At 46.9% G+C, this 26,983-nt stretch overlaps 2 protein-coding genes across 3 annotated transcripts in view; one reads left to right on the top strand and one right to left on the bottom strand.

Annotated features, from left to right (window-relative positions):
• mcf2a (MCF.2 cell line derived transforming sequence a) overlaps positions 1-9,114 on the top strand; it is an 87,007-nt gene extending 77,893 nt beyond the window's left edge. Inside the window, 3 exon segments of the mRNA XM_055643980.1 lie at positions 2,072-2,184; positions 4,877-4,977; positions 5,368-9,114. Of these exon segments, the coding sequence (XP_055499955.1) occupies positions 2,072-2,184; positions 4,877-4,977; positions 5,368-5,411 (258 nt within the window). The 3' untranslated portion in view covers positions 5,412-9,114.
• Positions 9,115-12,732: 3,618 nt separating this feature from the next.
• On the bottom strand, positions 12,733-24,395 carry f9a (coagulation factor IXa). 2 transcript variants are annotated; one of them, XM_055643979.1, is made up of 9 exons: positions 24,266-24,395; positions 23,987-24,063; positions 21,941-22,101; positions 18,437-18,461; positions 17,217-17,330; positions 16,928-17,062; positions 15,891-16,150; positions 14,573-14,693; positions 12,733-13,539 (listed from the first exon to the last, which is right to left on the bottom strand). In XM_055643979.1, the coding sequence occupies exons 2-9, from the start codon at positions 24,051-24,053 to the stop codon at positions 12,992-12,994; spliced, it is 1,431 nt and encodes a 476-aa protein (XP_055499954.1). In that variant the 5' UTR covers positions 24,054-24,063; positions 24,266-24,395; the 3' UTR covers positions 12,733-12,991. The 2 variants fall into 2 exon arrangements, with proteins under 2 accessions (XP_055499954.1, XP_055499953.1); XM_055643978.1 differs by lacking the exon at positions 24,266-24,395 and having other exon boundaries at positions 23,987-24,246.
• Between the last annotated feature and the right edge of the window lie 2,588 nt (positions 24,396-26,983).

Below are 26,983 nucleotides of genomic sequence, written 5' to 3'. Positions count from 1 at the left end.
AGACAGAGGTTGAGCAGGCTAGGAGGATTGCTTGGAGCACAGGAGGATGAGAGTTGGTCTTATAGAGGTGTACACAATCATGAGAGGAATAGATCGGTTTGAGGCATAGAATCTTTTGCAAGAGTTGGGAATTAATGTGATGGGGGAGAGATTTAATAGGAACTTGAGGGGTAACTTTTTTATACAGGATGGTGGGTATAGGGAACAAGCTGTCAGAGGAGGTAGTTGAGGCAAGTACTATCATTACTTTTAAGAGCCATTTGGACCGGTACATGGATAGGATAGGTTTAGAGGCATATAAAGAACCAGAACAAGAGGGTTATAGGCCATATGCAGTCAATGGGACTAGCCCAGAATGCCAACCTGGTCAGAATGGGCAAGGTGGGCCAAAAGACCTGTTTTCCTGCTGTATAGCTCCATGACTCTATCTGCTTGACAGGTCATATCCTGGAGAATGGTGGGCTGTGGATATTGGTGAAAGGGTAAGGCTGGGCTGCTGAGGCCCAGTCTCTCCCAGTGTCTGCAGCCTCGGTCTGACTGACTGGCCTGTGTAGAGATGTGTATGAACATCTACAGTGGAGCGACCTAGTGGCGCAGTAGTCCAGTTGCTGCCTTACAACGCCAGAGACTCGAGTTCGATCCTGACTCCGTGTGCTGTCGGTACTGAGTTGGTATAGGTTTTCCCGCATGGGTTTTCTCCGGGTGCTCCTGTTCTCTCCCGCATTCCAAAGACATACAAGTTTGTAGGTTAATTGGCTTCAGTACGATTGTAAATTGTCCCTAGTATGAAAGATAGTGTTGGTGCCATGCACTGGTCGCCATGAAGCCGATGGGCCGAAGGGCCTATTTGCACGCTGTATCTCTAAAGTCTAAAGTATAGTGACACTCTAGCGCGCTCTGCTGGAAGAATAGGGTAGTGTATGTTTAACGAGGAATTTGGAGTGAAAAACAAATTGTTGGAGGAACACAGCGGGTCAGACAGCATCTGAGGAGGCAAAAGAACTGCTGACATTTCTGATGGTGACCCTGCATCAGGACAAAATGAAACTGAAGCCCTCTCTTCACCTCCCTCTCAGTGGGATGTTAAAATACCTAGAAGACATGAGGAACTGCAGATGCAAAAACGGACACAAAGTGCTGGAGTAACTCAGTGGGTCAGGCAGCATCTCCGGAGAATGTGGATAGGTGACATTTCGGGTCGGGACAGGTCCATCACCAATTTTCTGTCAACTGGTGGTCCGGCACCTCCTTTAATCAATCAATCAATCAATTTTATTTGTATAGCACATTTAAGAACAACTCACGTTGACCAAAGTGCTGTACATCAGTTCAGGTACTAATGTGCTACATATAAAGGTACACAGACCTAACAATACATACATGAAATGTTTACAACGCCCCCTCAGAGGGACTCAAAAAAGCTATGGAGCAGAAATAGGTTTTGAGCCTCGACTTAAAGTAGTCAATGGAGGGGGCAGTTCTGATGAGGAGAGGGATGCTATTCCACAGTGTAGGTGCTGCAACCACAAAAGCGCAGTCATCCCTGAGTTTAAACGTAGACCACGGGATAGTCTGTAGCCCCAAGTCGGCCACCTGAGGGAGTTAGAATAGTGGGTTAGAAGATTGTTGATATGGGGGGGGGGGCAAGCCCATTAAGGACTTTGTATACGAATAATCTGGACAAAGTTATGAGAGCGCACTTGAAATCGCCCCCGGAAGTTGCCCCGAAAATGTGGTGCCTCGAACGGGTGAGGTGATGGATCTCAACCTCATTGGGACTTCTGCGAGCGATCGGCAAATTGAATTTTCCCCCTGCAGCCGGGGCTCTGGAAATCCGAACCGTCTCCCGAGCTGGCAGCTCCGTTCCCATTGCCGACTTCCGAGGCCGACTTTGGTTCCTGTACTGTTGGACCCCCCTCGGACCTCTGTGTTGGTTCGACAAAACCTGAATCAACATCAATAACGCTGGTAATCTGGGCTGTGAAGGCAAGGACCATCTTCAAGGATATGCCTCCCATTTGTTTGATGTTACATTCTGATTGTACTGTGTACTCACTGTTTCTGTTTTCAGTCCCCCGGGAGGTACAAAGCTCACGCTGATGGTCAGAGCCAAGACTCGGAGGAGCTGCTGATTAAGAGTGGGGATGTGGTGCAACTAATGCATGAAAATGGCGAAGGGCAGTGGTAAGTTTGACCAGAATTTGAAGATTTCCTCCATGTCCTCACTGTCCTCCACATCTTACTGTATCTGAGATGCTTATCTAAGATGTTTCAAAGTGCTTATGTATAGTGATACTTGTACTGAACTGTATACAAAAATGAATTTCACTGCACCTCGCTTAGTACAGGTGACAATAATGTGACATTGAACCATTTATTGGTGAAAACAGATGCAAAGTACCCATTTAATATCATCGTAGTCATACAGCCTGTTTAGTTTAATTTATTGTCATGTGTACTGAGGTACAATGAAAAGCTTTTGATGGAAACAGGCCCTTCAGACCACTTGTCCATGCGACCAAGGTACCCATCTAAGCTCTTCTATCTTCTATATTACTAAAACTCTCATCTTGACCACTTCCTGTCTGTGTTGCAATTAAATTTGCGCAAAAACAATTCCCCATAGCGCTACGATTTTTCACCACCTTACTCACCATTCTCCTCTGCTGCGTCAAATAAGTTTTGTTTCGATCGGTGAAATAGTACAAAAGTTATGAAGGTTTAGAAGGTTCCAGGCCTCCCATGTGACTGGGACCCAATGGGTCCCACTTAGTCTAGTATCCCTTTAAACCTTTCCTATCCATGTACCTCTTTTAAATATTGTTATTTTCCCTGCCTCAAAATATAGTACCTCCATTCTCTGACTGTACAAATTCCCTCCTTTACCTTTGAGCGGCTCTCTAGTTACCCTCTTGTTCTTAATGGAGGTATAAAAAGCCTTGGGATTTTCTTTACCTAGACACACCATTTCGACACTCCATTTGGTCCTAATCGCCCCATTGAGTTCCTTCCTCCTTGCTTTAGCCTCCTCAAAGACCCTGTCTGATTTTATCTTCCGAAGCCTTACATAAGCTTCCTTTTCCTTTTTGACCAAATTTACAATCTCTTTGGTCATCCAAGGTTCCCTCACCTTACCTTCCTTATCCCTCCTCCTCACTGGAACATGCTGGTCCTGAACATCAATCAATTGTCCTATAAACAACTCCCAGCTGTTAGATGTGGACCTACCCAATAACTGCTGTTCCCAAGTTCCTGCCTCATGATGTTACAATTTGTTTAACTCCAATCTAGCACCTTCCCATGAGGTTCAGACATTCATATTCAAAACAACCTTAAAACATGGAAAATGGACAAAATATGCTGGAGATGGGTCAGGCAGCATCTCTAGAGAACATAGACAGGTGACTTTTAAGGTCAGGACCTTTCTTCAGATTGTGGCTATCCTTCACATACTTCGTTACAACCTATGGAGTTGTGATCACTATCCTCGAAATGTTCCAGAGGGATGGCACAGTGGCGCAGAGGTAGAGATGCAGCCTTACAGTGCAAGAGACCCGGGTTTGATCCTTACTATGGATGCTGTCTCCATGTGACCGCGTAGGTTTTCTCTGGGTTCCTCCCACACACCAAGGACGTGCAGGTTTGTAGATTAATTGGCTTCAGTAAGTTTTAAATTTTCTCTAGTGTGTAGGATAATGTTAGTGTACGGGGTGATCGCTGGTCGGCATGGACTCGGTGGGTTGAAGTACCTGTTTCCGCACTGTATCTAAAGTTTAAAGTCTAGAAACTGGGAGTGAGGAGAGACAGGACAGGAAATCTGTGCCAATCTGATTCCACACACACACCTCATCTGCTCCTTGTGGAGAGAGGTCTCTATTCTCACCACACTCGGTGGTAAGGTATTTCTCTGGAATTCTCAAGAAAAACACAAAGTGCTGGAGGCAGCATCAGGGTAGGAAGTGGACAGACGACATTTCAGCTCAGGACTGTTCTTCAGGCTGATTGTAGTAAGGGGGAGAAAGCTGGAAAATAGAGGTGTGGGATGTTGGTCAGATCCTAGTAAGTGATAGGTGGTTGCAGGTGAGTGGGGCAGAAGTGACAACGCCTAGAGGTGACTAGGAGACAAAGGGTGTCAGTTAAAGAGAGAAAAGTAGTGAAATGTAGAGCTGGAATTCTCAACTGCTATGTACTCTTGGTCTCCTGTTTTGCTAAAATTCCTAGCCCTAATAAAGAATCAACATTCCTATCCATATATTTGTCTAAATGTCTTCCGATTGCACCTCATCAAAGGGGTGCAGGTGAGTTTCTGAGCCATCCCTGTGTGTGCAGAGATGCAGACATTGGGGTAGCTCTGATGATGAGGCAGATCGAGAGTCAAGAGTGTTTTATTCTCATATGTCCTGAAACAGAATAATGAAATTGTTACTTTCAGCAGCAGCAACACAACAGGTTTGAAAAACATAGTACTCAATAAACAGATTAAAAGAGGTCCAATAAATTAAAAATGCCAATGAAAACAAAGCCCAAAGTCCCTAGGGCAACCCAGGGAGTTTGTAGCTCGGAGTTTAGTTGGTTCAATAGCTTGATGGTTGTTGGACTGACCCAAACTGTCTCCTATCCATTTCTCCAGAGATGTTGTCTGTCCCGCCGAGTTACTCCAGCATTTTGTGTCAAAGCTGTTCTTGAACCTGGAGGTGACGGTTTTCAGACTCCCGATTATGAGTGAAATAAGAGTGTGACCAGGGAGGTGTGGGTTCCTGATGATGCTGGCTGCCTTTTTGAGGCAGCGACTCCTGTAGATCCCTGCATTGGTGGGGAGGTCAGTATCCGTGATGGACCTTTGGAATGTCTGACACTTACTCTGTCCCGTTCCAAGGTTTGTGAAGAACCTGAACCGAGGGCAGCAGGCTTGGATTTCTGTTAACAGCTTGCAGATCATCGTCGGGGACTGTCGATCTCAAACCGCCGGCTCATCGGGTAAGGGAGCAGCTCATGTTCTGGGCAGTGGACATATTGTATTGCATGGCAAGGCTGCACTGCTTAGTCAGGGTCTGGGGCAATGGGAATCGGTGGCGGAGACACGGGTCTCAGATTTAGCCTTTAGGCTTTAGAGATATAGCGCAGAAACAGGCCCCTCGGCCCACCAAATCTGCGCCGACCTGTGTAGGATAGAACTAGTGTACGGGTGATCGTTGGTCAGAGTTTCCTCACTTACTTTTAAACTAAATCTAAGGTGATGTTTTGGCTCAGGACTCTTTTTTTTGTAAACCAGCATCTGCAGTTGCTTATATCTCCTGTACTGTTCTGTGTTGTATCTTCTGCTGAGCAGTTGCAATGTGAAAAATGCAGTCCTGTTTTGTCTTTCAGGCTTGGATTTCAATAAGATACGAAAAATCAGCTCTTCACTTTGACGGGGATGACCGTGGTCCTCTGGGTATATTACACAGCTCGTCCATCCCAGTCGCTCCACATTCCCACTCCATGTTTGGTTGGCGGAGCTTTACTGGCTGAATGTTTGTCACTCTGCCACCCGCCCCTCACCCACAGAGACCTCTGCCACCCACCTCACAACATGAACGAGGGCATGACACAGAGCAGTTATGTAAACAAACTCAGAGACGAGTGTCGATGAGGTGAACACAAAGACAACACCAAGAAGTGACCATCGAAGCAGAGACACACACACGTACGGCCAGTTGCATGGTTGCCGACAATCTTGAGTTCGAGTTTCGAGTTGTGTTTAGTTTAGTGTCACGTGTACCGAGGTACAGTGAAAAGCTTTTGCTGCGTGCTAACCAGTCAGCGGAAAGACTATACATGATCTCTTGTGCGAATTCCTTGCTTCTCAGGTTGAAGGTCTTTGACAGTCGGAGACAATCCTCCTCAGATGATTGCTGAGTATTCTTTGCGTGGAATTGGATCGTGCTGAGGATATAATGTTTACATTGTCCACATTTTTAATGTTAATTTATCGTAGAGAAAAATGTTTCATACACTGTTTTCATTGATGCGTTGAGATTGTTGACAATCATTGGTGGTATTTATAAGCAAGTATATCTGTCACATGGCTTCTTATGGAAGTGTTTAGTACGTCGGTATGTTTTCATACTTTATTTTGTGGCCACGGGGAATTTGAGGGTTCGCTGTGCCCTCAGTGCCACGTGCCCAGTAGCTGGCATTGTCCAAGTCATTGTCTCATTGACAGGTTAACTGGTGTGGTGGCTCTTTCCATAACATACGCATTTTGTTTCCTTTGGCTGTGCATCGTTTCACTCCTCCTGAGACCATCCTTTGATGGGATTCAGAGGATCACTAAAGCTCGCACAAGTGTGGAATGTGTGGGACAAACATATTAACCTCAGAAACACAGGGGGAGTGTCACTATCATGTGTTCAGTGAAAAACCACAGTGCAAAATCTTACTTATTTTCTTATTTCCCTCACTCATTTTCTCTCACTTTCTCTCACCCTCACACACTCTCTATGCTCTCATTCTCTTGCTCACTCTCACTATACTCTCGCCCTCTGTCGCCCTCTGTCGCCCATTCTCTCTCTCTCTCTCATTCACTCTCATCATACTCTCTCCATCCCTCTCTTTCCAGTCATCTCTCTAACTCCACCTTTTTGAAATCTCTCTGATATGGCACGATGGGTTTTAGCAGGGAAGTGCTGGTAAACCACATTGACCCAAAGTCATCAGATCACCAGCTCACCACTCCTGCATTTGGAGCTCAACCTCCCCTGTGTCTGTCTGCCTCTTCCTTCATAGCCCTGTTGCCAGCCCTGTTTGATGCTTACGGCAACAGTTGCTGGCAATGGTCTTGAACATACACCGTCCATCACAATGAAGTCATTGCCCACACATGAGGAGCATGTTTGCAGACTCTCAGCTCTACTGAGACCCGGCAGTGCAGTAGGAGGGGAACAGGATGGTGTGAGAGCATCTGGTCCATCCCACATCTGGTGATCTTTCCAACCTCATTTAGATGGTGCAAGTACAAATAAAAGCAACATCACGGTAGAACCAAGCTGGGAGCATGCATGTTGCTGTTGAGCTCCCATTGTAACTGCTGTTGATTCAGCATTAGTAACAAATGGGAACTTCCATCCCCCACTCATTGCACAGTGCACTATAGTACTCCTTGCATTGTATTCCCTCAGTCCTCTGTGCAATGTCATTACAGGTGAGGAATGGGGAACCATGGCCTGTTGAAGTGATTACTCCAGCACTTTGTGTTTTGGTCAAGAGTCCAGAATCTGTAGTTGTGTGTGTCCACAATAGTTAACTGTAGCCTATTGAAGTGATTAGCGAGTCCTTGCCATTTATTTATTTATAGTTAACATTTCATTAATTGTATAGCATCCTACTCTGAGATGCCTTCTAGTTCAAGTCAAGCCAAGGCTGTTTTATTGCCACAAAGTGCTGGAGTAACTCAATGGGCCAGGCAGCAACTCTGAAGAAAAAGGGTAGGTAACATTTTGGGTCAGAAACCTTTGTTACAAGGGGTCCTGACCTGAAATGTCACTCACCCTTTTTCTCCAGAGATGCTGCCTGAACCACTGAGTCACCCCAGAAATAAGTGTCTATCTTTGGTATAAACCAGCATCTGCAGTTCCTTTCTACACAGTATTTTATTGTCACATGTCCTGAAACCAAACAATGATGGTGATTCGTTCTGTTTTACCAACTCCATGCCTTGTTTTTTTTTTATATTCAAGAGGCATCTATTGCTTTATCCCTCATGAAGTTTAGGCTTATTATTGCCAAGTGTGCTGAGGTACAGTACAAAGCTTTGTTTTGCATGCTGTGCAAGCAGATCAGATATACCTTCCATAGATACAATCAGTTCAAACTCAAGTGTGATACATTGAGGAAAGGGGAAGATACAGACTGCAGAAGTGAGTATTTTTCAAGCACACTTATGGGTCACTCGGTATAAGGAATGGGTCCACCTCTTGCCAAAACTGGCCAATATTCTTTCCATACCAGCAGTTGGTAAACTAATGAGGTCCCACTCAGTAGCGTTGTAGCTTCACGAGACCAGCATTTCACCCCCAGGATGAAAATATCAAAGACTAGAGGACATTGCTTAAAGGTGAGAAGGGAAAAGGTTAAAGGAGATTTTTTTTACCTAGTGGGTGATGGGTGCCTGGAACGCACCTGCCGGGATGACGGTAGTGGAGGCAGTTACGACGGCGTTGTTTATAAGATGTTTGGATAGGCACATGGATATGCAGGGAATGGAGGGATATGGATCTCGTGCAGGCAGATAAGTGTTGGTCTTGGCATCATGTTCGGTACAAACATTGGGGGCTGAAGGGCCTGTTCCTATGCCGGACTGTTCCATGTTGAAAGCATGTTCCTGCTATTACCAGTGGACCATGTGAGACCCACACATGTTCCATGGGGTTACAGCTGTTCCATGTGCTAGCCATGTCCTCATGTCAGGTTGGTCTGGGCTACAAACATTCCCAATGCACGAAGGAGCTGACCATTGTTGAGAATGATGTGCAAGTCACAAAATTACATTTTCTTTTTAATTCATGATCTATATCACTTGCTCCATGTGCAGCTGACTCTAGCACCGTCACTCAACAGGCAATGCCTGGACATAGTAGTCATTAAAACTCAGAGATTTCTCAAATAAAACTTTGGTTTGATTTTTATTCTCTCCCACATGTTGTTCTAGTCAACTTACTGACAGGCAGATTCCATTTCCAGCCTGGGTAATTGCTCAGTATCTATGATTAAGAAACATTTAATGATATGGGCCAAATGTGGGTAGGTGGGACCAGTGTTGATGGGAGATTTTGGTTGGCATGGGCAAGTTGGGCAGAAGGGCCTGTTTCCTGCCTGTGTGACTCTATCCATTCTTAGTCGCTGCTTTATTGGCATAACAGGCAGGAAATGACCAGCAGGCCCATCGAGACTGGCCCAGGCACCATATTGACCAGTCTCTTCCCAACCCTGGCTGGATCAATGGGCTTCCATGCCCAAAGGCCCCAACAATGGCCTAGTGAGGTAGAAGTGAGTCATTGAGCTATTCAGCACACAAACACACCCTTCGGCCCAACTCGTTCATATTCTCCAAACTTTTCCTATTCATGTACCTGTCCCAGTGTCTTGTAAACAATGTGATTGAATCCACCTCTATCACTTCCTCTGGCAATTCATTTCAAGCACAGTGTGAAAGAGGTGCCCCTCAGGTACCCTTGATATCTTGCCCGTCTCAGCTTCAACTGATGCCTTCTCATTTTATACTCCCCTACCCTGGAAAAAAGACTAGCTGTTCACCTTATATGTAGTACTCTAAATGTAGCCTTATCTATGTCATGTACAGCTGTAACATAATGCCCCAATCCTGTACTCAATCCCCTGACTGGTGGAGGCCATTTTGCTAAATGCCTTCTACACCACCCTGTCTACCTGTGTCAGCACTTTCAACAAATGATGTATCTGCACCCCTTGGACTGTCCTACCAAAGAACATTGGGTGGCCAGTCAGTTCAACTATGGGAGGCCATTTAGCCCATCATAGCATCTCTGCCCTCCAACAAGATTGCAGTGATCTTCTACCTCGGTGTCACCTATTCCCCAGGATAGAGGATTCTAAAATTAGACTGGATTGGCTTAAGGTTAGGGGAGAATTAAGAGGGACCTCAGGGACACCAGTTTTTTCCATTCAGAGGGTATTCCATATATGGAATGAGCTGCTAGAGTAAGCTATAGAAGTGGAATCAATTACACAGGTTTTAAATGAAAGAGATATTGGACAGATATATGGACAGGGATGTGTCATGGGCCAAATGCAGGCAAATGGGAATAACCAACTTGGTCAGCATGAACTGCGGGCCGAAGGGCCCGTTTCCATGCCATACAACTGGATCATCTTGAGAGCAACTTTAGATTTAGCTCAAGCACTTTGCATTTACTGAAGTGGTAACCATTTGTGCTAAGCTGTTTAAAGTGAACAGGTAAACATTCACGATAAGGTTGCACTGATCACCAAAGGCTGCAACTGGTGCTCCTGCGCTACTCAACAAAGGGTTGCAAAGAAATCAGCAGAGATAAACCCCCCGTAAAATACACTTGATCTAACAATCACCACAATTCAAACACAACAGCCTAAAATTGCAAACAACTAAAAAGAAAGGCCTGCAGCCTACATCCACTTGGTCACAGGAGTGTAGAGGAAGTATAAACAGGGAGGTGGAGTCAGTCCCGGACAGCTTTAAAGGGACATTGGCTCTAATGCTGCACCATGGCTTTAAGGGCTTTGATTCGTAATGGGTTGGACAGGCTAGATGCAGGAAGATTGTTCCCGATGTTGGGGAAGTCCAGAACAAGGGGTCACAGTTCAAGGGTAAAGGGGAAACCTTTTAGGACTGAGATGAGAAAAACATTTTTTACACAGAGAGCGGTGAATCTCTGGAATTCTCTGCCACAGAATGTAGTTGAGGCCACACAAAAAAGCTGGAGAAAGTTCAGTGGTTATATTTAAGAGGGAGTTAAATGTGGCCCTTGTGGCTAAAGGGTCATGCGGTATGGAGAGAAGGCAGGTACAGGATACTGAGTTGGATGATCAGCCATGATCATATTGAATGGCTTGAAGGACCGAATGACCTACTCCTGCACCTATTTTCTATGTTTCCATGGCTTTCCATTGCAATTCGCAGCTGCACACACACCCTCAACTTGATAGCCTACGGCAGACTGACGTGTGTAAGTTCCCGCGCTACCACAGAACCCGCTAAAGAGCCCGCCGCACAGAACTTGTTAAGAGCTTGCTGCGGGCCAGATAAAATCTTGTGCCAGGCGCGCGGGCCATAGTTTGGTGACCCCTGCTCTAAACCTATCCTATCCATGTACTGTACCTGTCAAAATGTTTCTTAAATGTTGTTATAGCACCTGCCACAACTACCTCAATCTGCAGCTCGTTCCATACACCCACCATCCATTGTGTAAAAATGTTGCCCCTCAGGCTACGATAAAAACATTTCCCCTTCATTTTAAACCCCTGTCCCCGATTTCCCTACTCTGAGTAGGAGACTCCATGTGTCCACCTGATCTATTCCTCTCATGATTGTGTATACCTCTATAATTTAACGCCTCATCCTCCTGCATGCCAAAGAATAAAGTCCTAGCCTGTCTAACCTCTCCTTATAGCTCAGGTACTCGAGTCCTGGCAACATCCTCATAATCTTCCCTCACACACACACACACACACACTCTCTCTCTCTCTCTCTGACCAACGCCCGCTGTGAGTCCACATCGCCCCGCCAGCTCCAACCCCTACCCCTCTGGTCCCCCTTGCTGGCATATGCCCCCCTCCCCTGCGATACCCCCCTCTCCCCCATGGCTCTTCCCATCTTTTCTCTGAGCTACCTACCCCCCCACTGTGCACACACCCCCCCCCCCCACAACACACCCTGCCCCTGCCCACACAACCCCCGACCAACCCACAACCCACCCCGCCCACACACCCCCCTCCTCCCTCACACATCCCCTCCCCCACATATCCCTCCTCCCCCTCTCCCACACCTCTCCCACCCACATACACACTTCCCCTCCCACCCCACCCCCCCCCCCCCCCCCTCCATCCAAACACCTCAATTCCCTCCCCTCCTCCCACACATGAAGAGGAGGGGGAGGGAGTGCTCGGGGATGAGGGGAAATGAACTGCGCAGTTAGGGGCTATGGGTGAATGGTGGAATATTGCGTTGGGGAATGGGTTGCCAATGGGTCCCACTTAGTCCAGTGTCCTATAAAACTGCAACATGTCATCCCAACTTCTATACTCTGATGAAAGCCAATGTGCTGAAAGCCTTTTTGACGACACTATCTATCAGTGAATGTCCATGCAATTATATTGGTGAGACCTAGGGTGAACGTTTGACTGAACGATATGATTGGCAAGCTGGGAGCGAGCGTCCTTTGGATAATGGGAAAAATATGGAATACGAACACTTTTGAAATAGTTGCTATAAATATCTATTACATCCTATTCATCCAATCTATTTTGTGCAGACTCAGTAAGTCAACAAGCCATGTTCATTGTACACAGACCTGAGGGAGACTGGATGGGTTCTTCACAAGTTGGCAGCAAACTAGATTAATTTCAGAACTCGAGGAGAACCAAAAAAGGGGTGACGTTTGCAAATAAATGTAAGGAGCTTTTTAAAGGCAATCCACTCATTTGATGCACAGGAAATACTCAGCATCTGTAGAGGGAGAAATGGTCACGGTTCCATGGTTCAACACCTACTCCTCGGCACTTTAGAAACCAACCTCGCCAATAGCTTGAGGTATTGGATGGGGGGACTTAAGCTAGTCGTCAGAGGTACACACCCTGTACAGTGGTGCAGTGGGTAGAGCCACTGCAACAAAATGTCAGAGACCCAGGTTTGATTTTGGCCTCAGGTGCTGTCTGTGTGTGTGGAGTTTGCACGCTCATATCCTTCTAAACCTTTCCTATCCATATACCAGTCCAAATGACATTTCAATGTTGTTATTATACCTGCCTCAATGACCTCCTCTGGCAGCGCGTTCCATATGCTCACAACCTCTGACATTACCTATCTGGTTCTTATTAAATCTTTCCCCACTTACCTTAAACCTATCTCCTCTGGTTCTTGACTAGATAGCATGCAAACAAAAGCCCACAGTGAAGATGCAGTCATGGACAACAGGATTGCTACTCACCGTTACTGACAAAATACTGCTGGCACAGGGGTCATATGGACAGATATTTATTTTATCATCAAAATCTTGCCCAAGACAAGAATATGGCACAGTTTTACAAAATGCACATAAATCTAACACCAAACACTGATTAATGGAAACATCCCTGAAGATGATTCTTATTATTTATCACATGGCCAGAGGCAAGAAATTTGTGTGTGTTGGATTTTGGATATCGGGAATATTTCATTTCCAAAAGCATTAGGCTGCTGCATGCCAGGCAATGAGATATGCTGCTCCTTCCCTGTAAATCATTTTCCCATTTGTCTTATGATCCAGAGGTGATAACGAGAGACCTTGGTGTAAAAGCCATACCTGCCTTTTTTTGCACAGCCATCTCCCCAGCTGACAATGCCGGTGAGGAACCAGGTGTTCTTGTACTTGGTGACGTGGGGCCCACCACTGTCTCCCTGACACGAATCTTTGGTGGCGTCCGGGTAGCCGGCACAGAACATGTTCTTGGTCACGCGATGCTTGCTGGAGTCTTTGCAGATGCTGCGCTCAATGTAGGGGATGTTAATCCGCTGCAGAACTTGAGGGACGCTCCCCTTGGTGCCCAGACTGCCCCAGCCACTCACCATCCCGTAGGTTTGCGTCATCAGCACCTGGTCCGCAAAGTGCTTCTCTGGGAGGCAGATGGGGACGATGAAGGGGGTAAATATGATGGGGGTGGTCAGGAGGATCAGAGCCATGTCATGGTCATACTGGCTTCTATTGGGGTTGTAGCTGTGGTACTGGATCACCTCTTTCACCTGGTGGTACCTCTCCGTGTGTTCCTGCTTGCCAATGTTGTGCTCGCCTGTTGCAACGTTACAGGAGTTAGAGAGTGCAAAGGCAGCCAGCCGCTTTGGCAACAGCTCCATCCGAGAATGCAAGAAACTGCAGAGAATTGTCAACGCAGCCCAGACAAACACAAACCAACCTCCATTCCATTGACTCCTTCTACACCTCAGCCTGCCTTGGCAATGCCACCAGCATAATCAACGACAAGACTCACTCCCTCTTCTCCCCTCTCCCATCAGGTAAGAGGCACATATGTGTGAAATCGTACAGCTCCAGATTCAGGGACAGTTTCTTCCCAGCTGTTATCAGGCAACTGATCCATCCTACCACCAAGTAGAGAGTGGTCCTGAGTTACTATTTACCTCATAGTAGACCCACAGACTATCTTTAATCAGACTCTACAGCACTTTATCTTGCACTAAACATTAGTCCCTTTATCATGTGTCTGTACACTGTGGATAGCTCGATTGTAATCCTGTATTGTCTTTCTGCTGTGGTCAGCATGCAAACCTGTATCTCGGTATCTCGGTACACACGTCTCATTCCACACTATCAAGCTTCCATCCGGCAGAAGGTACAGAAGCTTGAAAGCGTGCACCTCCAGACTCACAAACAGCTTCTTCCCCACTGTTATCAGGCTTCATGAATGGTCCTTCCTTAAGCTGGGATACTGTCTGATTCTCCAACCTACCTCTTCGCAGACCTTTAGGTTTTAGCCTTCAGAGATACAGTGTAGGAACAGGCCCTTCGGCCCACCAAGTCCGCGCCGACCAGCGATCACCCTGTACACCAGCACTATCCTACACAGTAGCTGCAGTTTACAATTTTACCAAAGCCAATAAACCTGCAAACCTGTAGTCATGATCACTGGGTCACTGGCACTGTAAGGGAGCAACTCTATCTCTGCGCCACTGTGCACCCCTCTCTACTGGGTTTCCCCCTGGAGCTGTAATGCTATGATGGCAAGGAACTATATTCTGCATTCTCATAATGCTCAAGCCTCATAAACAGACAAAAGCGGAAGTAACCCGTGGTCAAGGAATACTCACCAACAACAACTGTAAAGTCAATAGGCTTGACGAAGCAATGGGCTGCCGAGATGATCCATTTCTCATTCAGGATAGTTCCACCACAGAATGATATTTTGTTCTCATTGTCCAGCAGCATAGCCTGACACAGGAAGCAGATACACCACACTCTGTACAGTTTAATGTGTAGAACAGGGTGGGTACAGTAGTATGTTGGCTGGGTTACTGGAAAAATAATCAGAGCTTTCGGCTAAAGGTAGGGAGTCTTGTACAACTCTGTTCAGCCCATTGTGGAGGCTTTGGACAAGGTGCAGAGGAGGTTTACCAGAATGCTGCCTGGATTAGAGGGTATTTGATACAAGGAGAGGTTGGAGAAGGAGAGGGCAGCACAGTGGCGCAGCGCCGGGTTCGATCCTGGCAGAGAAGGTTCACCAGACTGATTCCTGGGATGCCAGGACTTTCATATGAAGAAAGACTGGATAGACTCGGCTTGTACTCGCTAGAATTTAGAAGATTGAGGGGGGATCTTATAGAAACTTACAAAATTCGTAAGGGGTTGGACAGGCTAGATGCAGGAAGATTATTCCCGATGTTGGGGAAGTCCAGAACAAGGGGTCACAGTTTAAGGATAAGAGGGAAGTCTTTTAGGACCGAGATGAGAAAAACATTTTTCACACAGAGAGTGGTGAATCTGTGGAATTCTCCGCCACAGAAGGTAGTTGAGGCCAGTTCATTGGCTATATTTAAGAGTGAGTTCGATGTGGCCCTTGTGGCTAAAGGGATCAGGGGGTATGGAGAGAAGGCAGGTACAGGATACTGAGTTGGATGATCAGCCATGATCATATTGAATGGCGGTGCAGGCTCGAAGGGACGAATGGCCTACTCCTGCACCTATTTTCTATGTTTCTATGTTTCTACTGGTGCTGTCTGTACGGAGTTTGTAATTCATTGTTCCATTGTCAGTACATATGACAATTAACACTCTTCACTCCTGACTCTTGGGTTTATAAACACTTCACAGAGGTTCCAGATATCCTGGAGTCATGAAATGCCCTCAGACTGTCAGGTAGACAGTCAGAACCTTGCCCCCCAGGATGGAAATATCAAAGACGAGAGGACATAAGTTCAAGCTGAGGGGGGGGGGGGGGGGGGGGGGGGGGGGGGGGCAAGGTTAAAGCAAATATATGGGATACGATTTTTTTACACAGAGGGAATGGAGGGAAATGGATTATGTGCATGCAGACACGAGTTGATCATGTTCAGCAGACATTGTTAGCCGAAGGGCCTGATCTTATGCTCTGCTGTTCTATGTTCTATGTTTATAAGGTGTGGACCATACCTGCCAAGGGCACTGTCCTTTCCTGCATTCCTCACCGCCCACTATTTTGGTGTGGTCAGCCGCTGATGGTCGGATGTTAGTGTAGTTGTAGGCTCCCGTGACGTTACTGAGCCTGTGGACAGTTGTCCCATTGGACACTCGAAGTTTGTCCATGACCTTACTCGATGATGAATTGAGTGCATCAGTGTTGTTGGCTCCAAAAGTGATATCCAGTGACCGCACTGCATTGATCTCTGCGATTCGCCCGCATGGGTGGTTCCCTGTGGGAGGAGGGAGAGATTTGAGCAGGCTAGGACTTTATTCCTTGGAGCGCAGATGATGAGGGGTGATCTTATAGAGGTTTAGTTTAGAGATACAGCGTAGAAACAGGCCCTTCAGCCCAATGAGTCCATGTCGACAGCGATACACTAGCATTATCCTCCATACTAGGGACAATTTACGGAAGCCAAACCTACACGTGATTGTAGTGTGGGGGAAACTGGAGCCTCCGGTGAAAACCCACGTGGTCACAGGGTGAACGTAAATCTGATTGGGAAATCACAAAGATTCCTCTTCCCACAGAAGACACAAGTGACTGCAGAAGCTGGAATCTACAGCTAAAAAAGAGACTGCTGGAGGAACTCAGTGGGTCACGCAGCATCTGTAGAGGAAAAGGGATTGTTTGATGTTGTGGGTCAGGACTTGCATCAGGAGTGACTTGTTTCATTCATCCCCCCCCCCCCCTCCCTCATGGATGCTGCTCAACCCATTGAGTTACTCCAGGAATTTGTGTTTTACTCTTAATTTCAACGAGTGGGGAGAGTGTGGAACTTGCAACAATTTGAGCAGATACGCGAGGAGTCTGAGGGGACGTGGGATGTACAGGAGGAAAAGAGGTAAAGAAGGTTAGGACAAGATGGGAAGGGGCCTTGAGGGTTTGAGGCTGGAACACGAGCATTCAGTTGACTTTCAATGCTTGTTTGTGAGCTCTGAACCTGGGACAACTCATTGCAAATGCAGTGGTGGAACAGGGCTGTGGCCTCGGTCTATGGCCTTACCTACAGGGACGCAGGAATGTTGGTCAGCATCAAGCTTGTAGGTCGGGGCACACGTGCACCTCACTCCATTCGTTACATCACTCTTGCAGAAGTGGTGACATCCTCCGTTTTCAAAATGACAGAGTTTTAAAGGTTCTGCACAAACAAACCGATATTTAACAATATAAATATATAAACAATATAAACAATATCATGTTCACCCTCTGAACAATCAGCTTACAATTCCAGAATCAAACTGTAAGTTAAGTGTGAATGCACTGCCCATTGATGGGGGGGAGGTTCTCCTTACCTATCTCACAGTTTATTCCTCCATACCCTGGTTGACACCAGCAGGCATAAGAGCCAATCCCATCTTTGCAGTTACCTTGGTTTTGACAAGGATTAGAGTCACATTGGTCTCCATCTGAAAAAGAATCAGCTTCACTTTAATGTGGAAACCGCACAAGATCTCCATTTACTGGAGTCTCAGAGCTTGCAAAGCCTCAGTCACATCAAAGGGGGGGGGGGGGGGGTTGCAACGAAAGGCAAGAGGCGATCTTCATAAAAGACAAACATCCATTCTAAGGTATGTTGGAAGGTCCTGAGACTGCAAACGTTGATTAGGAATGGCTTGCATTGTGTGTCAAAAGGAACTGCAGATGCACTGCAGATGTTGGTTTATATCGGATACCAAAGATAGACACAAAGTGCTGGAGTAGTTACATGCTGCGGGTCAGGCAGCATCTCAGGAGAAAAACAGGTGACATTTCGGGTCAAAACCCTTCTTCCTATATTCCCTCCTGCATATTGCAGGTTAAGTTCAAAGTGGCATAGGTAGGGTGAATGTGAGAGATTGAGCTCTAGGGAGAGCGTTGGCAGACTAGGACCTGAGGCTGCAGGAGGCAGAGGGTTGATCTGGAAGAGGAGTATATGATCATGAGAGGAATAGATAAGGTGAATGTACAGGAGTCATTTACCCAGGGTAGGGGAATCAAGTTTGGAGGATATAGGTTTAAGGTGAGAGGGAAAAGTTTTAATAGTTTCTTCAATAGTACTTCATTTAATACAACCCTGAGGGGCATTTTTTTTTATTAAGAGGATGGTGTGTGTATGTAACGAGATGCCAGAGGAAGTAGTCGAGGCAGGTAAAGTAACATTTAAAAGAGATTTGTCAGGTACATGGATAAGAATGTTTGGAGAGATGTGGACAAATAGGGCCAGCATATGACAGAGCTGACAGGATCCACACTTGAGTAATTTGGTCCAGTTTTGGTCAATGAGAAATGGAGGAATCAGCCCCCACGTCCCTCCCCCACTGTTGCCTCCTTGCCCCCCCCCCCCCTCCCCCCCCTTCAGGATCTGGGAGTGAGGGATTGAATAATTTAGCCCCTTGTGAAATGAGATCTAATGATGGAAGAAATGTGGAATCGCATTTCTACTTCAAACTAAATGATGATAATGGAACAGGCAGACATTGATACAAACCAGTAAAAGATTAAGTTAAAAGTTATTAAATTAATAAACTCTTACCTACATATTCATTCCAAAATTCATGCTATAAAAAAGAGGAAACATATATAAAGTTATGCATATATGTGGAATCATTGAAATGTATTACTTAAGGGCGCAACTGAGAGTCTGCGCTTTCATAAACCCCAGTAGAATTCTTGCCCAAAGGGAGTCTCGTGGCAAAATTGGCTTGAAAGTTGGATAAAGAGGGTGGTGATAGGTTGTTCCAGACTAGCGGCTTTTAACGTGTGGTGTGCCACAGGAATTGGTGCTGGGACACAATTCTTTGTTATTTATATTAACAATTTGGATGTGAATGTTGGTGGTCTGATTGGTAAGTTTACAGATTACACTAAAATTGGTCGTAGAGTGGACAGTCAAGAAGGTTATCAATGATTACAATAGGATCTTGATCAATCGAGCCAATGGCCAATGGCAATGGAATGACAGATGGTGTTTAATTCAGTTAAATACAAAGTGTTGCATTTTGGTAGGGTAAATCAGACAGGACTTACACAGTAAATAGGCCCTGGGCAGAGTTGTAGAACAGAGAGACCTAGAGGTACAGGTTCATAGTGCCATGAAGATGGCAATGCAGGTAGACAGGGTGGTGAAGAAGGTGTTTGGCATTCTTGGCATCATTGGACAGGGAATTGAGTGCAGGAGTTGGCATATCATGTTGCAGTGGTACAAGATATTGATTCGGCCATATCTCGAGTCCTGTGTATTGTTCTGGTCACCTGCTACAGGAAGGATGTCATTAAACTGGAAATAGTGCAAACATTTTTTGAGGAGAGTGTTATCAGATCTGGAGGGTTTGAGGTTGGATTGGCTGGGTCTTTCTACCCAGGAGTGATCTTGTAGGAGTGTGCAAAATCATGAAGGGCATTGATAAGTGAATAGCCCCAGTCTTTTGAACAGGGTTGGGGAGTCTAAGTCTAGCAGGCACAGGGTTTAGGTGAGAAGGGAAAGATGTAAAAGGGATTTGATGGGCAACATTTTCACACGGAAGATGGTACCTAAATGGAATGAGCTGCAGAGGAAGTGGTAGAGGCAAGTACAATTGTAACATTTCAAATACACTTGGACAGGTACATGGATTGATAAGGTTTGGAGGGATATGGGCCAGATGCAGGCAAATGGCACCAGCTTAGTTAGGGAACTTGGTTGGCAAGAACGAGTTGGGCCGAAGGGCCAGTTTGCATGCTATATGATTCCATGACACCATGGTTCTAATTGGAACATCCTTGCTGGCCAAAAACAAACTTTAATCCTCACAGTTAGAAGCTTGAAAGCTGAAGTTAACAGCATTTGGTTCTCGAAATGTTAATTATCAGAAATTATTTAGCATTTTCTACCTTCTGGAAATGGCCATCACAGCAATCATAAAGGCATAATTCCCAATGGGCATTTAGTTTAGTTTAGCTCAGCTTAGAGCTTGAGCGTGGAACCAGGTCCTTTGGCCCACCGAGTCCGCACTGACCTCTCTTCACACTGTGTTTTTGATTTTCTGTTTTTGGATTGAATTCTGTTTTTAATTTGTGTCTCTATGATGTCTTTATTACTTATTTTATTCCGATTATATGTTTTTATTCCGATTACTATGTAAGGTGTCCTTGAGATGTCTGAAAGGCACCCATTAAATAAAATGTATTATTATTATTATTATTACCAACACTAACCTACACACTACAGTCTTTACCGAAGCCCATTAACCTACAAACCTGTACATCTTTGGACTGCGTGAGGAAACCTACGCGGTCACAAGGAGAACGTACAACCTCATAGTCAGGATCAAACAGAGTCTCTGACGCTGTAAGGCAGCAACTCTACCGCTGTGCCATCGTGCTGCCCTAACGGTCCTAACAGTCAAACCAGCTTCACAAGAAAGAAGCTGCTGTCAGCAGGAAGTTTATGAAAAGTGATGGAAGGAAGATTGGAAGAGCCAAACCTTGCCAGAGTGAGGGACAAGGCAGCAACGCAAAAGAGCTTAAAAGATAGTTCTGGAGCAGAGGAGAATAATGACTGGGCAAGGGTTGGATATCAGAGGTTGAGGAGTTGTTAGGGTGCAGGTGGAAGGCACATTTATTTTAGTATGGAAACTGGCCCTTCGGCCCACCGAGTCCATACTGACCATCAATCACCCATTCACTCTCTTTCTATGTTGTCCCATTTTCTCATCCACTCCCTACACACCAGGGGGCAAATTTACTGGGGCCAATTAACCTACAAACCCACACGTCTGGGACGTGGGCAGAAACCAGAACACCCAGCAGTGGCTGCCTCGCCAATAATCTGTCTGTCCTTTCTTCTTTTTGTTATTTTTAGTATGTGCTAAAAAGTATGTTTTAGTGGTCGTTAGTTTGTTTTATGTTGGGGGAAAACTTTTTTTCAATCACTAACCTCAACGGAGCTGCGACTTTTTTCATATCGTATCTCCGTCCCCACTGCGACCTAATATCGTGGAGTTGCCGGCCTTTCCTGGAGACCGACGGGTGCTCCAAGCCGCGGGAGTCTGAGGGACTTAATCGCGGAGCTTGTGATCCCTTTGCCGGGGATCAAAGCTCCAACCGCGGGGCCTGTGGACTTTAACATTGTGAAGCCCACGGTCTCTGGTAGGAAGAGGCCGACACGGGAGCTCCATGCTGCGGAGAGAGTTTCAACCGCCCCGACGTGGGAGTTTCGATCACCCTGACTGGGGCTTTAATCGATGCGGAGGCTTTAATCGCCTCGACTGCGGATGGTTTGACTGCCCCGACCGCGGGAGAACCAAGAGGAAGAAGATTGACCTTCATTGCCTTCCATCATAGTGAGGAATGTGGAATCCACTGTGGTGGATGTTTATGTTAAATTTTATGTGGTTGTGTGTCTTGTTGCTTCTCACTTAGTATGGCTGTATGGTAACTCAAATTTTACTGTATCTTAATTGGTGCATGTGACAATAAACGGACCTTGAAACCCACGCGGTTACAGGGAGAATGTGCAAACTGCACCCCGAGACTGAACCCGAAGTCAGGATCGAACCCGGGTCTCTGGCGCTGTGAGGCAGCAGCTCTGCAGCTGCTCTACGGTGCCGCCCTCACGTATCTAAGGGTTCACGCTAGGTCACCAGGCTGTTGGGAGGATGACTAGGGATTTCAAGTGGAAAATCAAACTCACCACAAACTTCTCAGTAACCTGAGCCTCGTTACTTGCATAAACCCGACGACTGACTGAGGTCACTCTACATGTAGGAAAGAACTGTAGATGCTGGTTTATACCGATGAGAGACACAAAGTACTGAAGTAGCTCAGCGGGTCAGGCAGCATCTCTGGAAAAAAGGAACAGGTGACATTTCGGGTCGGAAGAAGGGTTCTGACCCAAAACTTCACCTATTCCTTTTCTCCAGGGATGCTGCCTGACTCACTGTGTTACTCCAGCATTTTGTGTCTATCTGAGGTCTCTCTACCATCCAGATATTCTGCACACTGGGCTTACTTCACAAATTAATCACCAAAGGTGATGTGGTCTGTAAAGGAATCTTACCGTGTCTTCCTTGTTTTCAAATACTTCCCGTGCTTCCTCAAAGGAACATTTTTCCTCGTGGCATTCCCTCTCTATGTTTCCTGGCTTGATCTCCTCGAACAATGAGTTGGCTCGTTTCTGTCTCTGCAAAATGTTGTTTGCATCTTTGTTTTGGAGGAAAACTGGATTTAGAGGAAATAAAACAAAAATAAATGCAATTTGTTGGTGGGACCACACTTGGAGTACTGTGTGCAGTTCTGGTCAGTCGGCAACAGGAAGGATGCAGAAGGCATTCACCAGGATGTCAATCTAAAGAAGGGTTCCCATCCAAAACATCATCTGCCCATTCCCTCTAGAGATGCTGCCTGACCCGCTAAGTTTCTCCAGCACTTTGGTTTTTGCTCAAGATTCTAGCATCTGCAGTTCCTTGTTTCACTAAGATGTTACCTGGGCTTGAGGTGTGAGTTAATTGGATAGGTTGGATAGGCTAGGTTTTCTTGATGGCACACTTATCGAAGCGTACAAGATCATGAGTGGCATGGATGAAGTAAATGTTCAAAGTCTTTTTCACAGGGAAATGGATTGTAAAACTCGAGGGCATAGGCCTACTATGAGAGGGGAGAAGTTTAAGAGAGATTTGGGAACAGCTTTTTTACTCAGAGGGTAGTCCGCATCTAGAATGATTTGACACAAGAAGCTATAGAATTGGATACAATGCTGACTTCTAAAACACATACAGTATCTATATATAGGAAGTGGTTAAGTTTAGGTTTATACTAGACTAAGTGGGACCCGTTGGGTCTCAGTCACACAGGAAGCTTGGTCCCCCAACACAACCCATCCCCCAACGCAACATGCCACCAATCACCCGTTCCCCCAACACAACCCGTTCCCCCAACGCCATATTCCACCACTCATCCATAGCCCTTAATTGTGCAGGCGCGGCTAATTTCCCCTCCGCCGGTTCTCCTCCGCCAGGATCAGAGCCTCTGCTTTCCGTTTAGTGACATCGGCGACATCTCCGAGTCCGCGTCACGCCATTTCCGGTCCCTCTGAAAATTGTGTCCGGTTGGAGACCTCCGCCGGCCATTAACAGCATCCCTCCTCAGCTCCAGTAAAGATGCAATGGTGCAGGAAGGGGCAGATGGTCCGGAGAGTAACAGGAGAAGAGACCAATCCATGCGGCGCTGACTGGCACGCGCGTTTTTTAAGATTTTTAAACCTCGCTAAATTTTACAATATACCACTGATCGGAACAAAACTTATTGCACTCGCAGCACAGGAAAACGGTGAATGAGCTGGCAAGAAATCATAGCGCTATCGCGTACCGTTTTTGCGCAAATAGAAAAACCACGCAAGAGCACAAGATCAGTTTTAGTTATATATAGATAAAAGATAGATAGATAGATAGATAGATTGTCACATGTAACGAGGTACAGTGAAAAGCTTTGTTAAGGGTTAGAGGGCTAAGGGCCAAATGGGACACGCTCAGTATGCCAACTTGTATGGCATGGACGAGGTGGGCCGAAGGGCTGGCTTCCGTGCTCTACAGCACCACAAAATCAGTTTTACTATAAATGACATTTGGACAGGTGCATGAATAGGAAAGGTTTAGGTTTAGCTTTGTATCGCCATCTGTGAGAGCAGATTGTGACTTTGTTGAATGACTCTCCTGGGAGATTAGACCTCCCATTCTCTCGGTACCACACTCACGTAGTGACCTTGAAGTTTAGTGTGAACTCCTGGAGTGAGGATTGAATCCTCAACCTTCTGGCTGAGGGTCAAGTGTGCTCGGGTGTAAATTCTGGCTGAGGTTTAGAGAGGACACATGGAGCAATCAGGCAAAGGTTGGTAAAAACAGATATAAGACAGAGAAAGAGAAATGGAGACTCAAGGAACTTCAGAAGCTAGAAACCTGAGCAAAGCACAAAGTGCTGGAGGAACTCTGTGGAAGCATCTGTGGAGGGAATGGGCAGGCGGTGTTTTTAGTCCTTCAGCAAAACAGCTTTGAGCAAGTTATGAAGCCGGCAATGTTTTACGTTTTCTTGAGATGTGAAAGCGGCTTACCTTCACGGTCACTGCACCCAATCTGTCCGAGAACAGCAGCAACTATTAACAAGCTGATTTCTCCCATCGTTCTCTGTCTAAAATTTATAACATAAAGCATGAGCATGGAGAAAGCTGGAGTTCAATGATTAGCTAACCCGGCCCAGTTTTATTTACCGTACAGAACTGGCTGCAAATCAACTCGCTGACAAATCCTAAACTGCAACTAAAGTCAGGAAATAACCTGAAAAATCAGGACTCCAGTCATTAAAATGTAAACCCCTCTTGTTACACACTTACCCCTTAGGAGATTTGAATTAAAGACAAATAAAAATAACAACCAATTTTTAACCTTTAACTGTGCTTTGATAAATCAATGCTTGCTGGCCAGTTTATAGCATTGATTTCATTAACCACAATGCAAACAGAGAGTTTAAAGACACAAAATGCTGGAGTAACCCAGCGGGGCAGGAAACAACTCTGGAGCAAATTGGATTGGTGACATTTTGGGCCTGTAGGAAGGTCCTGACCATAAATGTCACCTATCTATGTTCTCCAGTGATGCTGCCTGACCAGCTGAATTACCCCAGCATTTTGTGACTTTTTTTGTAAACCAGCATCTTTAGTTCCTTTTATCAACAGAGAGTTCATCCTGCTTTAAACGTTTTAGTTGCTAACTAGCTATTGTTGAATGTGATGCCGTGTTTACAACTTAATAGAGGTTTGAAATCCCGAAGGTGTTTGATAGACTGACTGAAGACATTTGGTGACCAAAGGAGATGGAGTGAGATTCCTGGGCAGATGAAGCAGGGGGGGGGGAGATGAGGAGGATGCGGGGACGTTCCTCGTGCGGTGTGCTGCTGTGATCTGAAAGGATGAATAAAACAAAGTGCTGGAGGACCTTAGTGTGTCAGGCAGCATATGTGGAGGGAAATGGACAGTCTGGTCGATCAGGGACTGAAACAGGGACAGGAGGTCACTCGGCCTCTCGAACCTGCCCCACCATTCACTATGATCACTGTTGATCTGCTCCAGACCTCATCTCCACTTCTGTGGCCGTTCCCCTCACCCTGAATTCCTGGATCTTTCCAATACCTTCAATCATCTCCAATTTTGCAGATGACACAAAGCTGGGTGGCAGTGTGAGCTGCGAGGAGGATGCTATGAGACTGCAGGGTGACTTGGATAGGTTGGGTGAGTGGGCAAATGCATGGCAGATGCAGTATAATGTGAATAAATGCAAGCTTATCCATTTTGATGGCAAGAACGAGGCAGATTATTATCTGAATGGTGTTAGATTAAGAAATGGGGTGGTGCAATGTGACCTAGGTGTCATCGCTTGGGCAAACAGCCCCTCCCTTTCCATGTTCGCAAGTGCTGTTATCACATTTTCCCACGGCTTATTTTGCCATTCTAGATTACTAAATAAGAAATGCATTGGGCTTTCTTAAGGGACCTGGATCTTCGGCAACCATGGCTCTAGCTTCAGCTGGGGTCCAGCGTCTCAATACCAGCCAATAGACAATAAACAAAAGGTGCAGGAGTAGGCCATTCGGCCCTTCGAGCCAGCACCGCCATTCATTGTGATCATGGCTGATCATCCCCAATCAGTATCCCGTTCCTGCCTTCTCCCCATATCCCCTTACTGCTATCTTTAAGACCTTATCTAGCTTAGACTCTTCCTGAACATTCATCATCTGGAATTTTATTTCCTCATTCTTCTTCTTGATATCTTTTTAAGGGGGGGAGGGGGGAGGGGGGGGGGGAGGGGGGAGGGGGGGGAGAGAAGGGGCAGAGAGTAGAGGGGAGAGAGGAGGTGGGGAGAGAGGTGCAGAGAGGAGGGGGGAGAGAGGAGCGGAAGTGGGGAGAGATGGGGGGGGGGGGGGGAAAGTGTGGGGGATAGAGTGGGTTTTGAGGAGGAGGGGAGAAGGTTAGAGGGGGTGAGGGGGAGGAGGGAGGAGGGGGTGAGGGGGGGAGGAGGGGAGGGTGGGGGGGGCAGAGGGGGGGGGGGGGGGGAGAGGGGGGAGGGGGAGAGAGAAGGGGGAGAGAGAGAAGGGGGGAGAGAGAGAGGGGGGAGAGAGAGAGGAGGGGGGAGAGAGAGAGGGGAGAGAGAGAGAAGAGAGGAGAGAGAGAGAGAGGGGGAGAGAGGGAGGGAGAGGGGGAGAGAGAGATGGAGAGAGAGAGAGAGGGGAAGGAGAGAGAGTGAGAGAGAGGGACAGAGAGAGAGGGAGAGAGAGAAGGGGAGAGAGAGAGGGGAGGGGAGAGAGGGGAGAGGGAGAGAGAAGGGGAGAGAAGGGGAGAGAGAGGGGGAGAGAGGGAGAGAGAAGAGAGAGAGGGAAGGGAGGGAGGCGGAGAGAGAGAGAAAGGGGGCGAGAGGGAGAGAGAGAGAGGGAGGAATGAAGAGAGGGATTTAGAAGGGATGCAGAGAGTGAGAGAGAGGGGGAGAGAGAGACATGGAGAGAGAGAAGGAGAGAGGGGAGGGGAGAGAGAGGGGGAGAGAGAGAGGGGGAGGGGAAGAAGGAAAGGAAGAGGGAAAGGGGGGGGGGGAAGAGAGAGGGGGAGAGGGGAGAGAGAGGGGAGGGAGAAGAGGAGAGGGAGGGAGAGGGGAGAGAGGGGAGAGGAGGGGGGAGTGGGAGAAGTGGGGAGAGAGGGGAGGGAGTGGAGGGGGGCAGGAGGGGGAGAGTGGGGGGGAGGAGGGGAAGGGTGGAGAGGGGAGAGTAAATAAGGTGGGGGGGGGGTGGAGGGGGGGTATAGGGGGAGGGGAAGGGGGACAGAGGGGAGGAGGTGTAGGGGAGAGAGAGGAGAGGAGGGAGGAGAGGAGAGAGGGTGGTACAGGTGGGGGGGGAGGGGGAGGGAGGGAAGGGGGGGGGGTGGGAGGGGAGGGGGGGAGGTGGAGAGAGAGATCAGAGGGAGAGAGAGAAGAAGATGGGGAGATAGAGGGGAGAGAGAAAACAGAGGAGGGGGAGAGAGTGGAGGGGGGAGAGAATAGGAGGGGGTGAAGAAGAGGAGGTGAGAGAG

The sequence above is a fragment of the Leucoraja erinacea genome, chromosome 12 (assembly GCF_028641065.1).
Source record: "Leucoraja erinacea ecotype New England chromosome 12, Leri_hhj_1, whole genome shotgun sequence".
Taxonomy (NCBI): Eukaryota; Metazoa; Chordata; class Chondrichthyes; order Rajiformes; family Rajidae; genus Leucoraja; species Leucoraja erinaceus.
Note: the sequence above shows the minus strand (reverse complement) of the source record. Positions and strands in the feature narration are given on the sequence as shown.

Bases quoted from the DNA above. Each gene is read 5' to 3' on its own strand.
- f9a (XM_055643978.1), bottom strand. From the start codon at position 24,092: ATGCTCATGCTTTATGTTATAAATTTTAGACAGAGAACGATGGGAGAA. The intron at 22,102-23,986 runs GTAAGCCGCTTT...CTCTAAATCCAG, and splicing joins TGGGTGCAGTGACCGTGAAG to TTTTCCTCCAAAACAAAGAT. The intron at 17,331-18,436 runs GTAAGAGTTTAT...ATTCTTTTTCAG, and splicing joins ATTTTGGAATGAATATGTAG to ATGGAGACCAATGTGACTCT.